General features: G+C 51.6%; 1 protein-coding gene across 3 annotated transcripts in view; it reads left to right on the top strand.

Annotated features, from left to right (window-relative positions):
* The window catches only part of LOC115087414 (methyl-CpG-binding domain protein 5-like), a 108,662-nt gene that overhangs the window by 38,840 nt on the left and 55,478 nt on the right, over positions 1-14,344 (top strand). For all 3 annotated transcript variants that reach the window (XM_029594588.1, XM_029594589.1, XM_029594587.1), the window contains exons 6-8: positions 665-833; positions 1,706-3,691; positions 5,145-5,818. In XM_029594588.1, the coding sequence (XP_029450448.1) occupies positions 665-833; positions 1,706-3,691; positions 5,145-5,818 (2,829 nt within the window). The remainder of the gene's footprint in view (positions 1-664; positions 834-1,705; positions 3,692-5,144; positions 5,819-14,344) is intronic.

Here is a 14,344-nt window from a genome sequence, read left to right as displayed (position 1 = left end):
AGACACAGTACAGCCTCTCCAGGCTGCTTGTCTGCTCCCCAAGATCTCTTGCTGAACATGGACTGGCAGATGCCAGGCATGAAAATGTGGTCACCTGGGATTTTTTTTTTCCACCTCTGATCTGTCATTGCACAACAGTGATTCCTACTGGCCAGACTCACCCATACTTACAGGAGTCTGAAGGGAGCCCTGGCTTTTGGCTCCTGGTCTGGTCCCTTCAGTGACTGAGCTAAAGCATGAAAATATAAAATGGGGGAAAAACACCAGGTAGTTGTGAATGAAGGTGCCTAGCAGAGGTCGGTTCCAGTGGAGCTGGAAACTCGCTGCTAGGCTAAACCTTGCAGCTTCTCCCGCCACCTTCCCTAAAAACACCTTTCCTCTGTAAACACTAAAAGGTTTGACACTGTGTGGCCCTTGTTGTGGAAAAAAAGAGTGGTCTAGGTATTCAAATGGAGGGAGGTAGGTAGGTAGGGAAGTGGAGAGCCCTAAATACAGATGAAATGCAGTTTCTCTGCTGCTGCTTTTGAGGACATCCATCTTCTGCCTCTTCATTGGGCATCTTGAGGTATTTGATTTAAATTCAGGTGGTGTGTGTGTGTGTGTGTGTGTGTGTGTGTATAGATACATATCATACAACAGTTATATATTGTTGTTGCTTTGTAAGGTTTTTAACTTTGACGTGGCAGCAGCGGTGAAACGGCGCAGCGCGGAGGACGTAAAGGCAGAAGAGGACATGACCAAGCTGTGCAATCACAGACGGAAAATTGTTGCGATGGCGACGCTGTACAAGAGCATGGAGGCCCCACCCCTCACGCTGCAGGGCCCCACTGCTGGTAAGGAGCACAGAGGGTGAGAGCGAAAATGCAGACCATGGGGAAAGCTGTTTTGAATAGTTTAGTTAGGGGCTGCTGATTTAAAACTGCAGATTTGTTGCAGCACAAGGAGGAGGAGCCATCGGTGCTGGAATCCTTCTAGAAGTAGTGTGCCAAGGCTGGAAGGTTCTAGTGGGGACTGGCATTGTGCCCCTGAAAATCAATGTGCCTCTGGCTCCTTCCCTTCACTCCCAAAGTCCTCCTGGCTCCCAAAGTTGAAGGAAAATTCTGTAGCCTGGGGGTGGCAGCAATAGCAGCAGGGATTGAACCAGGGCATCTTTACAGGTTCTGTCTCTTGAACTGAAAGCAGGAGGGGGGGTCAGGGACTTTGACATTATACTGACTCAGGCTTTTGCACTAACTTGTCTGCTGCCACAGCCACTGGGCCCAACAACTTCCTTGTGTTTCAGGAGCCAGAAGGGCCATGAGAATTATGGTGGTTAGGAAGGAGGAAGAGGAGGTTAAGGATGAGTAGTGGTTTGCTTAGGGTGAAACAATGGTCTAGAGGGAAGTGGGGAGACTCCAGACTTGCCAGATTCATGTTTGGAGTTTTTTGGGTTAAAAATATGCCCTCCTGGCACCCCTGAGAAAGGCATATTTCATGATGTGGTGGTGGTGTTGGTGATTGATTTCTTTCTGTGCAAATGTATGCGAAACTTATTTCCATCAGTGCAGTCTTGGCCATAACCAGCTGTGGGGGTGCACTTGCTCACTTGTTGTCTGCCCATGGCTATCTGTAAGGCCCAAATAAAAGCCTCACTCAGGACTACCTGGAACCGATCCCAATTCCCAGGCCTTCACAATTTTTTTTTTTCACCATTGTATTGTTCCAGGATATGTTTCAAATCAGGTATTCGATGCAGCATCAAGGACACTAGACGGCGGAGAGACTCAACAGCCAGTCCTCACAGGCAGGCCATCTAATACAGAGAATGACGTTTTCACCAGACTAATGATGGCAGAGCAGGCCGGCTCTCTGGCCAGGCCTCATCGCACAGAAAAGTCAGCAGACCGGAAACTGGAAGATGCGTACATCTCTTACTCTGGGGAAAGGTACAGCAATGCCCAACCTGTACGAGGGTCTTTGCTCACCAGGCGCCTTGGGACCACTGTTGGGGACACGTTTGCCCCCAGAAACTATGCCACTGTCCCAGCTAATGGAAATCGTGACCCCCTTTCAAGGAGTGATCCAGCTTTCCCGTCCGAGCTATATTGTTTGCCGCATGGCAAGAGCTTTGACCCGTCTTCCAAAATTCCTCCATATTCTTCAACTGACCAAGATGCCTTAGATTCATCTCCCAGGTCTTCCTTCCCAGTCCATCCTTGTAACTTTCCATTGGGCCATGATTTCTCAGCCAAGGTCCAGAGGTCCTTGGAAGAAGTGCCGCATTCTTGCCCTGAGAGAGATCCGCTTGGAATTTTGGATTCTGTTGGCATTAAGTTGGTGGACCAAAGGTTTCCTTGCCCAAATGCCCCAGCATCTCAGCTTCCTGCCATCCACATGGAGCCCTCAATGCTTTCCAACAACCGCACTTCACCATTGGCCAGGTTGGGGCATGACCCTCAGATGAGCGTTTCCTTATCAAGGACTAGCACATTGGGTTCCCCTCTGTCTACCACTCTGTCTTCCATCTCCTCACCTGGTGGCAGCATGGAGATGTCACCACAGCGGTCCAGGCATTCATCCACCTCATCGGAGCATGGGACATTTATTTTAGGAGGCCATTTCACTGCTGGGAAGCCCTTGTCCAGGTCCCCTATGCCATTGGGTTCACCCAAGGTCTCCGTGCCGCCAAGTCCGAAAGCAATATTTGAAGGGCTGCTCCACCAAGGGAAGGACAACTCCAGCTCCTTGGCCGTTGGCAATGCCTTAATCCACCAAAGCAATAACCCACCACCAGTGTCTTCAGGAGCTATGCATGAGAAGAAGAACCAGTCCGGCATCTTGGGGATGTCCCTAAGTCAGATCCTGCACCAGCAGAACGTTGCCTCCTTCCCAGCCAGCAGCCTACTCTCTGCAGCTGCAAAGGCTCAGCTTGCCAGCCAAAAGAGAGCGGATGGAGGCAACGATACAGATGCCCCCAGCACTTTACAGAGCCAGCTCACCAGTTCCAATGCGCTGCTCTCTATGGTGAGCGCCCAGAGTAATAGGCCTCTGGCCAATAGGCTCTCTTCGCAGCCTGGAGACACCACCAAGGGACGGCGACAGAGGCGATCCCCCACTGTCCTGCGCCTGCTGAAGGAGTCCCACCCAAGTAGCTCCAGCTCAGAGGAGGCTGCTATGAAGAAGGGCAGTGCAAAGAACCTTCCACCTGCGCCTAATGTGGGTGCAGTCCTGGGCACCCCCTGGAAATTGGATGAAGACCCTGCCAAGAGTAAAGGGAACCCCCATCAGTCCCTGTCTTCCAGCCAACCTTTGTCCTCTCTTCTGACTTTTCTAAGCGCGCAAAGCTCTCCAACTAGTGGGAGCACAAACTGTAGCGTCACCACCCCTTTGGCCCCACATCCTGCCAACAGCAGTAGCAGTTTTGGAGGGGCCTCGTCTTCTCCCTTCAACAGCTGCGCCTCTGGCCTCCCTCTGCTTGGCGTGCCCCTTTCCCCCTCTTTCTCTCCTGCCGAAGGGGCCTCCTGCCAAAGCACAAGCGCCAGTGTCCCACCTGCCTTCCAGGACTTCAACAGCCAACTCCTCAGCCTCTTTGGGCAGCTGGCGTCTGCGGACCAAACCTCAGGGAGCCCCTCGCAGCCAAAATTCCCTGGTCCAGCCTCCGGCATAGGCCTACGCGACAGCAGCAGCAGCACCAGCCAGACCAGCGGAAAAGGTAGATCATCCTCGTACATCTTATGGTGGACAGTATTTCCAGGAAAGTGCTTGTCTGAGGGGGAAGGGAGAGGTGTGGGTAAATGTGTGGATATATTGACTTTTTTTTTTTTTTTCTTATTTTCTCCATTTGATTATTAAACACTTTTTTTTTTAACTGAAAAATATTATTTTAAAAAAGTTGAGACTCTAATTCACTGTTTGCAGCCTGTTTTTCCAAAGGGAAGAAGGCTTACAGGATCACCATGTGTATTTTCCCCTACTAAGATTTTTTGCTTGGTGTTCTATCCACACCACATTTTCAGGACAAGTCAGGGGGTGCAAGGTGGCAGGGACCATGAGGACTCTTTGACAGGGAATGTTTTGGGTTTTTTTTGGCGTGGGGGGGGGGGCTTCGTCTTGTATGTGCGCATGTTCTGGAAAACGGGCTCCATTAGTTCTGCATGGAACTTGTTAATGCTCCATGTTTCCTTTCTGCTGCTTTTTTGTGGCCTTCCTCTGTGATTTTTGAGCCATACCCATTTTTGTTGTTCTTCCATGCAAAATTGAGGAATATAAATCCCAGATAGGTAGTAGATGGAAATATTTGGAGGTATCAGGCTGAAGCCTCTTGCCAGGTGTGCCTTATCTGGGAAAGAGGTAACATTTGGGGAAACTGTCACGTCTCATGAGCATATGGGCCCAGGCCTGGATTTAAGCAACTGCCTCTGGTACAAACTCTGCTAGGCACCGCCAATGTGCTTCTAGTCAGGCCTGCCCCCTACTGTCCTGTCGAGCCAGTGCCCAAAAAAAAAAAAAACAATTGACAAACAAGAGTTGATGTTGGGGCCTGTGAGCCAGCATGTGCTCGCAAGGCCACGTGGTGGCCCTTCCCCTCGCCTGGGTTTCTGTGGTAACAGGAAGCCAGTACAGGACAGAGCCATCGCAGGGCCTACGAGTCTACTGATTCCCATGCCTCATGCTGCGTCTTGTTTGAGGATTTTGCTGCTGTGGGCAGTGGCTTAAAGGTGAGTCGGGACAAAACAGGATGTGAAGAAGGAGAGAGGGGAGGATCTAGACAGGGGTGACCCTTCCACCCCCTGCCCTACTTTCTTCAATGCTTATAGGTGCCCGAATTTTAAATTCAGCACATCTGGCAAATAGGATTGTTGATGAACAACGCAGAGACAGTGTGAGCAGAGCTGCTAAGTTTTCTGGCTCCTGCAGGGAGACTTGGGGCCTATACTGATTTTGAAACTTACATTCTTAGTGCATGGTGGTATTTTTAGTCCTGCTTCTTCCATTTGCAACTGGAGGGGAATGCTAGAAAATCAGGACTGGGCTAAAGGTCACTTGGCAGCTATGCGAGTGTTTTAAAAATATGAAATTTTTATTTTATAAGAACTGATGAAAAATATTGTACTGCAGGAAGGTTTATAATTGTTTATTTTACTTTTTCTTTTTTAACTCCTCAGGTACTGCTTCACAGCCAGCCCAGCCTTCCAACACTAAAACAGCATCTGCTTCCAGCCCTGCACCAAACAGCAGCCCCGATGTGTCCCAGTGTCCCTTACCTTCCACCGGGGAACCCTTTCCATTTCTCACCCAAGAACAGGTGCTTCCATTTGGTAGCCCGGTACCAGCTGCTGGCCTCCTGGCCCAGAGCTTCTTGGCTTCCTTGTCCCTGGCTGTGAACCAGCAGCTGTTGAACCAAAGCCTGCTGACCCTGCTCTCCACCTCTTTGCTTGGGCAGAATGAGATGGGGCTGGGTTCTTTGGGCTTCCAGAGCCCTGCCCCAGAGCTGGAATCACAGGCGCTCCTCGCGGCCTCCTTGCTTCAGGGTCAGTGCCAGCCCCCTCTGCTCCCGCTTTGCAGCCTCAGCTTACCCCAACTGGACTTTCTTCAGCAGCAGAACAGTCTTCTCTCATCTCCAGTACCTCTCCCGGCTCTGCAGGAATCCCCGATCCACTCCCAGTCTGACCCAAGGGAGAAAACCGAGCCTCTGGTGAGCGCAGCACTAGGAGAGGGGTTTTCTGACAGTTCCCTGCTCTTCCCAGCACTATCTATCCCACCAGCTCTTATGGCGCTGAATTCGGCTCTGCTGGCTGCTGGTCTGGCATCATCTGAGTCAGGGGCCGGTCTCTCTCAGGTAAGGCTTGATCTCATTCCTTTGTGTTTACCAGGGAGGCAGTGGGAAAATAAAAACCCTAGAGAGCTCTATGCGTGCGACACAACACCAGAAATCAATTTGTGAATCCCATATGCGGTTTTAATGGTTACCTTGATCATGGCTCTGAGCTATTTAACCAAAGAAGGGGGTCACTAGTTAAAGCCCCAGTTATGAAAGTATAAGGAGCAGCTTCAGGAAGGTTGTAGAGGGCTGACCTGACGGCTCTATCACAATGCCGTGCAGAAGGCCTGTCCTTTTTGCTTCTGGAGTCAGTCTGGGCCTGGGGCAGCATTCACCATCCTGTGACAGGGTTGGGGAGGGGGCATCTATGAGTTTGCTCATCAGTGACATCTACTGGCCAGACCCAGTGTTCACACGTACGGGTTCCAGAGGGAGCAGTGGTCTGTGGCCCTTGTCCAAGGCCTCTCCCTGTAATGGCTGGACAGGAGGAGGGGGGGCGAGATTTAAAAAGGGGGGGGGGGGAAGAAATCCAGAAAAGACCTTTGCAGACTTGATGAACTGGGGGTTGCTATAACCAAAAATCAATGGAAATATATATTGAAATTCCACCTAAATTATTAAAGAGGCTACAGCAAAATGAATACAATTTAGAAACAGAGAAATGTGATGGCAGTTGGTGTGGATGGGCTTCTCTAGTCTGCCCATCCACACCAACTACTCGGCTCTCCAATCCCAACCACTGCCTCAGAGACCCCCAGTGCATATCCCATGGTTTCTTGATTTCAGATCGGGGTCGGTGCTACCTGTTTTGCTGCTCTGCTCCACCCACCACCAAACCCACGTGGATTCTAATGGAACCGTTCATGTTCTCTTTGTTTTCCTAACAATAACTTGGTGTCAGAATATTGTTTACTAGTGCAGTGAGGTTACAGAAAGACCGTCCGATTTCAGGTGGGAGAATCTGGGACACTACTTCCTCGAAGTGTCAGTAGTGGGCAAGAAAGGAGTGGGTTATCTGGTGGATGGGTCCCTATGGAAAATTGAAGTAATTTACTTTCCCTGTACGTACCAGGATCAGTCCAGGACACCTGGGTTGTGACTCCGCACCAGTAGGTGGAGACAGAGCAAAACTTGTGGGCGGAGCCATATATAAGCCCCTGTGCCAGTCACAGCCCCTCAGTCTTACTCTGTCTCCAGTAGGTGGTGCAGGTCTAGTCACAGCCTCTGCGTGCCTGACGACTGTTAGTTAGTTAGTCGGGGGCATTGTGGTTTTACTGATTTCGGTTTCTTGGTTTTTGGTTTAAAAAAAAAAAAATTAAGAAGAAGAAATTCAAGGTGAGAAGTGAAAAGAGGAAGCTGTCCGCCCTGCCTCCCAGGGGGGTGGGAAGGTTCTGAGGGGACCATCCCCCCCTGGTTGAGGCCGCTGCTGAGGGTTGAGGACCCGGCCTACCACAGGCAGCAGCGTAGGGGGTGACACCGGGGAGCCCGGTTCACTCACCCCCCACGGAAGCAGGAGACCCAGGACTCTGGACAGCGGCAGGACTCTGAACAGCGGCAAGTTTGCGTAAAAAAAAAAAAAAAAAAAAATATTGTACTTTTATTTTCTTGTGCGGCTCCTCGTCTATTCACCGGTGGGGAAGTTTTCTCGGCTCGGCGAGGGGCGGGGAGTGTTTTCGGCGGTAGGATTTAATTCTTGTACTTTCGGGTCTGTTAGTCCGCCGTCCGTTCCGCCGCGACCGCTTGGTTGCCGAGGGGCACGGTTTGGCGCGCGCGCGGGGCTCGCACAAGAGGGGATTTTCTATGCCTGCGTCCCGGTCGGAAGGGTCCGTCCAGGACAGACGGGGGGGGCCAATTCCGATCGGCATGATCACCGTCGCTCATTTTTGGCCGCTTCAGTCTTGCCGGCTGACCCCTTCCCGCTCGGCGCGGGAGCGGCGGCCATTTTGAGGTCAGCCCGCGCTTTTGAGCGCGAACCGGCAGGAATTCCCGACTTGCCTCCCGGGTAGACTCTTCAACAAAGGTCCTCGGGGGGTCCTCCGGGGGAGCTGAGGCCCCGGCTGAGGCTGGCGGGGTTGGGACCTCCTCGCCTTCGGGGTCCTTGTTTGTTTTTTGGTTTTTGTTTTTGTTTCGGACGCTTTCTCGCTCCTACTGCGCAGGGTTCTCAATTAAGGGCCGCAGGCGCATAGCAGACCATGGCCACCCTAAGGGGGATGGTCCACGGAAACAGAATCCCGGGTCCTTGTTTTCGGCCGTTTTCGCGCTCCTACGGCGCACGGTACTCAAGTACAAGGGCCGCAGCCGCACGAAGAGGCATGGCTACCCAAAGGTCCATGGAAGAAGATATCCCGGGAGGGCCCAGACTTCTCCCCGGCTCCAGCAACGGAATGGCGACCACCGGGCACGGTCCCGTAAGATGCGGAGTCTGAGTTCCCCTCACAGGATGAGGTTGTTCCGCCCGGAGAGCCCCTGGGGGGGGCCGATGGAGCGTTCGGGGACATTTTTGCCCTGGCTGGCTGGACAAACCATCACAAATCCGGCTATCCTCAACGACCTAGGGGTAGAAGCCCCACCGGCAGTTTCTCGACCTGGTGCGAACGTGGACCCAGTCCTGCTGGTGCTCACTGGTCCTGCAGTGACTTTCACATTCCATTCCTCGGCGTCAGACATTTCTGTCCGGAATGGGATACTAGGGAGCTGGGTCTGAAGGGGACCAAGGCAATGGACAAGCTTTATCCACTGACAGAGGACGCTCTGGAGCTCCTACGGTTTTCGGCTTCCGAAGGTAGTTTCGGCGGTGTCGGTAGTAGCACAGAGGTTTTTCTTCGAAGTTGCAGCGTTGAGGGGTCCGGGCTGCCATCTGTGGTAACTACGCCAGGCGGGCTAGTTTGCACTGGGCCCAAGTTCTACAGGCGAAGGCAGGTTTTTCAGTTCACGAGGCCACGCAGGCGGATCGACTGCAGGCTGCCATCGCTTTTTGTGCGACTGCTCTCTATAATTTACGGCGTACTTCGGCTAGTTCATGGTCGCGGTTGTTTTCGGCCCACCGATTGCTGGTACTTCGCTTTTGGGCAGCGGATGGATCCTCCAAGGCTCTCCTTGGGGCACGGCTTTTCAGGGGAAAAGCTGTTATTCAGTTAGGAGTGGACAGGTTGAGGCTTTCCTTTGATGGGATCCGGATTTGCAAGCTCCCAGACGACAGGTCCAGAACTCGGTCCTTCTATTCTGCTAGGTTCCGTTTTCAAAGGTAGCAAGATAACTCGTCCCCAGGGGTCCTCTGGGCCTTCTTATCGTTCGACGTCTTCACTGGTCTCTTCGTGTCCACAGTCCTTCCAGGGGGAAGCGTTCCGACAGACAGAGAGGATCTCCGTCTGACGCGGGGCCCGGGGCTTCGCACTGAGATTCTGCTGGTCCATGCCTTAAGGCAGCCTCAGTCCTTCGTTCCAAATGTAGTGGCGAGGTTGGTTTTTTGCTTCGCAGAATGGGCCAACATAACGTCCGACCAGTGGGTCCTCAACGTATTAATGAACAGTTCCGAGTTGGAACCTTTTCTTCGCGTTTTCTCCCTTCAAAATGGAGTTGATTCGGTCGGTAATTGCTGCGGGGCGGACCGGCGAGTTTTCTGGCCTCCCTGGATTTCGCGAAGGCGTATCATTACATAGGCATTCAGCCGTTGTTCCTGCTCTTCATCAGGTTCTGCGTTTTAGGACGGCACTGCCAGTTACAAGCGCTCCTGGTTGGTCTCGCGACGGCCCCCGCACGTTCACGAAGGTGATGGTCGTGGTGACGACGCGGCTGCGCCAGTATTATCTCCTGGTCCATCCGTTCCTGGACGGTTGGTGGATTCGGGCGAAGCCCGAGGATCAATGTCTGTTGTCAGTTGGCCAGGGTCTTATACCTTGGCAGTCCCTAGGATGGGTGGTCAACTTCAACAAGAGTCATCGGGCACCCTCGCGGACCTTGGAATTTCTGGGAGCCGTTGTCGACACGTCGCAGGGCTAGAGGTCCCTGTCACACGAATGGAGATACGAGCTGCCAGCTCAAGTACGGCGCTTCTTGTTTGCGACTGCCTTGCGGTCCGGGGTTATATGGCTTCCACGCCTGCGCTGGTTTCCTGGGCGTTCGCTCATCTGCGGCCTTTTACCGTCGTCCTTACTATATTGCTGGGCGCCGGTTTCCGAGGAGTTCCACTTACCACTTCCACTAGGGGGGCTCGCGAGGTCCAGCCTGCTCTCGTGGCTGGATTCCAGTCATCTGTCCTCTTGAGTGTCTCTTCTGGTGCCAAATTGGACGGTGGTGACCGTGGATGCCAGCCTCTCCGCTCAGGGAGCGGTCTGCCTAGGGAGCTCGGTCCAAGGCCTATGGTCAGTGTCGCTAGCCCAGTGGTCTATCAACAGACTAGAGACCAGAGCGGTCCGTTGGGCTCTGCAAGCCTTCCTACCGGTAATGCGGGGAAAGGCGGTCCGAGTGTTGTCGGACAACGCGACCACCGTGACCTACATCAACCGCCAAGGCGGGACAAGGAGCCCACAGGTGGCGGAGGAGGCTCAGCGCTTAATGGTCTGTTCAGGACTCCATCTCAGCCACATAGCAGCCTCTCACGGTGCAGGAGTCGACAACGTTCAGGCGGATTTTTCTCAGCCGGCATCGCCTAGATCCCGGTGAGTGGGACCTGGCGGTCGAAGCGTTGCCTCTCATTTGCGAGAATTGGGGAGTGCCCCACATGGATTTGATGGACACGTGGCACAACGCGAAGGCTCAGCGATGTTTCAGTCGAAGTCGAGATAAGGGGGCGGAAGGCGTCGATGCGTTGGCGCTTCCCGGGCCGACGGATGTTCTGCTGTACGTGTTTTCTCCCGTGGCCGATGATCGGCAAGATTCGGCGGCGCATAGAGTTGCACCCAGCCAACGTGCTCCCGGTGGCACCGGAGTTGCCGCGCCGGCCGTGGTTCGCAGACCTCGTCCAGCTCACAGTGGCGGCACCCCTTCAGCTCCAGGGGATGGCGGGTCTACTCCATTAGGGCCCCGTCTTTTTGGAGACTGTGGATCACTTCTGCCTCGCGGCATGGTTTTGAGAGGACTCGGCTGAAGAGAAAAGTTTACTCAGCTGCGGTGGTAGCCACGTTGCTACGTTCCAGGACACAGGCGACGTCCCTGGCTTATGTCCATGTCTGGGTGGATTGGAGGAATGGTGCGTGCAGCGTGGGGTGGTCCCTACTGCGGCTTCTAGCGTTCCTCCAGGCAGGTCTTGCCAAAGGTAAGGTCTGGCTTGTAGTTCCCTACGGGTCCAAGTGGCGGCGATTGGTTGTTTGCGAGGTAAGGTCCGTGGTCCTTTCCTGACTCTTCACCCGGATATCTCCCGTTTCCTTCGGGGAGCTAAGCACCTTTGTCCTCCATTGCGTCTCCCCTGTCCAGCTTGGAACCTCCTTTCCGTTCTCTCCGCTTATGCGCGGCGCTGTTTGAACCCTTGAAACGCTTAACTATTCAGGTTCTCACGTCAAAGACGGTGTTCTTGGTGGCGATTACTTCGGCACGGCGTGCTTTGGAGTTACGGGCTTTGTCCTGTAGGGAACCCTTCTTGTATATTTCCGATTCCGGTGTTTATTTGCGGACGGTTCCTTCCTTCCTGCCGAAAGGGGTGTCGGTTTTTCCATGTTTTTCAATTGAGCTATCCGCTTTTGCGGTCTGGGAGCCCTCTGATCCAGTAGCGAGGGACTTACGGAAGCTTGACGTGCGAAGATCCCCCCTTCGCTGTCTGGAGGTCAATTATCCATTTCGGGTCACGGCTCTTCTCTTTGTTTTGTTCTCTGGTTCAAAGAAAGGAGTTGCGGCGTCCCGCACGACACTTGCCACTTGGCTCAAGGAGGCCATTGGTTCGGCGTACTTGGTGCGGGGGAAAATCACTTCCCGTGGGTCTTCGGGCTCCCTCGATTCGCTCTCCAGCTCTCCAGCTGCGTCTTGAGTGGCAGCGTCTCAGGTGTAGCCTCAGGAGATTTGCAGGGCGGCTACCTGGAAGTCGTTGCATACCTTTATCCGGCATTACTGGTTGGATGTCCGGGCTAACGATTCCGGGGGTTTTGGAGAGAGGGTACTCCGAGCGGGACTCTCTGCTTCCCACCCTCGATAACTTAGCTCTGGTACATCCCAGGTGTCCTGGACTGATCCTGGTACGTACAGGGAAAGGAAAATTAGTTTCTTACCTGATAATTTTCGTTCCTGTAGTACCAAGGATCAGTCCAGGATCCCGCCCGCAGGGCTTCGCTACAGTAACGGAGAGTCCGCTCATCATGTTTTCTTAGTTCTGCTGTTCGCTTGTTTAGCTCTCCCGGTTGGGGAGTCCGGTTCGAGTAGGAGTTTTTGGTGTTAGTTTAAAGTTAGAAGTGCCTTTTCTAGCCAGTTTTGTTACTTGGTTGCATGGCTACTTTGACATTACGTATGACTGAGGGGCTGTGACTGGCACAGGGGCTTATATATGGCTCCGCCCACAAGTTTTGCTCTGTCTCCACCTACTGGTGCGGAGTCACAACCCAGGTGTCCTGGACTGATCCTTGGTACTACAGGAACGAAAATTATCAGGTAAGAAACTAATTTTCCTTTCAAAATATACCTGAAAGCACATTCTTTGAATTTTGAAACCACTAAATACATCAACCCCCAATACAAAACCTCAGGGCAGATGGGTATTTCCTGTACAAGGGAAAAAATTCAAATCTGTCAACAAAATCCAGCTGTTATCAACATGTAAATTCTAAAACAAATAAAGAATAAGTGACAAAAAAAGAGCTCCAAATAATATAAATTCTGTGTAGAAGACATGTCTTGATCAGAGACTTTGAGCATGGTCCCAGGATATTTTACACCAAGGGTGGCTCAAGGGTATTAGGTCTCCCTAGGTGAACTTTACAGTCTTGTCCCCCACCCCTGGCCCTCTCCACACACACAATTAAAAATGATGCATTTATAATAACACATTTTACGTGAAAAAAGACATTCAAAGTGCAGTCTTCTGAAGTAAAAATCTCACAACAACATGTGTATTAGGATGTTAATATTCAAAAGCCATTTAGACGGATAACTGAAAAGTTATCCGTTTTAAATGGCAAAACAGTGATATTCATCGCCATTTGCGGCTACAGTGTAGCTGCATAAATTGGGGGTGGACGGGAGGCATTTCTAGGAGGAGTGGAGTTAGCCGCATAAGTTAGTTACAATATGGTAAACCTCCGATTCCAAACAAGAACTAACTGCCAGCACGCAAACAGTAACAACCCTACCTCTGATAAAGCAGCACTGCAAATATTTCACCAGGCTCTAAAACACCAATACCTCTGCTATTAGGAAAACAGAACAAGCCAAGCTAGTATAGATCCCTGCATGGTAGCAGAATACCTCTTTTCGGTCACACATGCAGAATGTAGACAGACTTTAACCAAATATGGAATAAAGAGACCATAAAATAGAAGTAGAAACATGCAGATAAAATCTGAACTGGAAACTGCAAGAAGCCAGACTGTGTGTGTGTAGTGCAACACTGGAAAAACAAACATTACATTCCTCAGAAAACATCAAACAATAAAATCAATAAATATAAGATATCAATCATAAAGCGACAGCACCCGTTTTCCTCCCAGTTTGTCTTGCTGCTCCACAAGGCGTATATATGGAGGCTGAGGCTGACTAGGAGGCACAGCCTCCACCTGCAAAGACATTTTTAGGCCGGCGGGGGACCAGGGACCTGTTGTTTTGAGGCTTCCCCGTCCAGTTCGTACCTAGGAGCTACCAGCTCCTGACACGCCTCCGGATCCCACGATACCGGACCCATCCACAGTGGATTTAAGCGATGACGTGGATATCGCCGCTCCAGTGGAAGGTGATGATCCGCAGATCATCCGCAGCAGACAATATACCATCCAAACTCCTGCTACTGATTCCAAACATGATCGCAGGACCTCTAGCTAATATTATAAACTGCTCACTAGCACAAGGGAGGTACCCAGATAGCTTAAAATCCGCTTCTCTTAAACCCCTCCTCAAGAAGCACAACTTAGACCCCAAAGAACCTGCTAACTTCCGCCCCATCTCAAATCTACCGTTCTTAGCCAAACTTACAGAGAAACTGGTTAACACTCAGCTGTCAGAATATCTAGAGGATCACAACATTCTATTCCCTTCCCAATACGGATTCCGCAAATCTCGCAATACAGAAACACTCCTCATTTCCTTAACAGACCATATCATTCTGGGATTAGACAAGGGCCATTCCTTCCTTCTAGTTCTTTTAGACATCTCGGCAGCCTTCGACACCGTCAACCACACCATCCTTCTGACTCTCCTAGCAGAAATAGGTATATCAGGATCAGCCCTCAGTTGGTTCACGTCTTTCCTTAGTAATAGAAGTTTCAAAGTTAAAATTAATAATAAAGAATCTCCTTCGACAAGGTCCTCACTTTGTGTACCCCAAGGATCATCGTTATCACCCACTCTCTTCAATATATACCTCCTCCCACTCTGTCAGCTTCTAACAGACCTTAACCTTATTCATTATCT

This window comes from Rhinatrema bivittatum, chromosome 3 (assembly GCF_901001135.1).
Source record: "Rhinatrema bivittatum chromosome 3, aRhiBiv1.1, whole genome shotgun sequence".
In the NCBI taxonomy this organism is placed as follows: domain Eukaryota; kingdom Metazoa; phylum Chordata; class Amphibia; order Gymnophiona; family Rhinatrematidae; genus Rhinatrema; species Rhinatrema bivittatum.
This window is presented reverse-complemented; position numbering and strand designations above follow the sequence as displayed.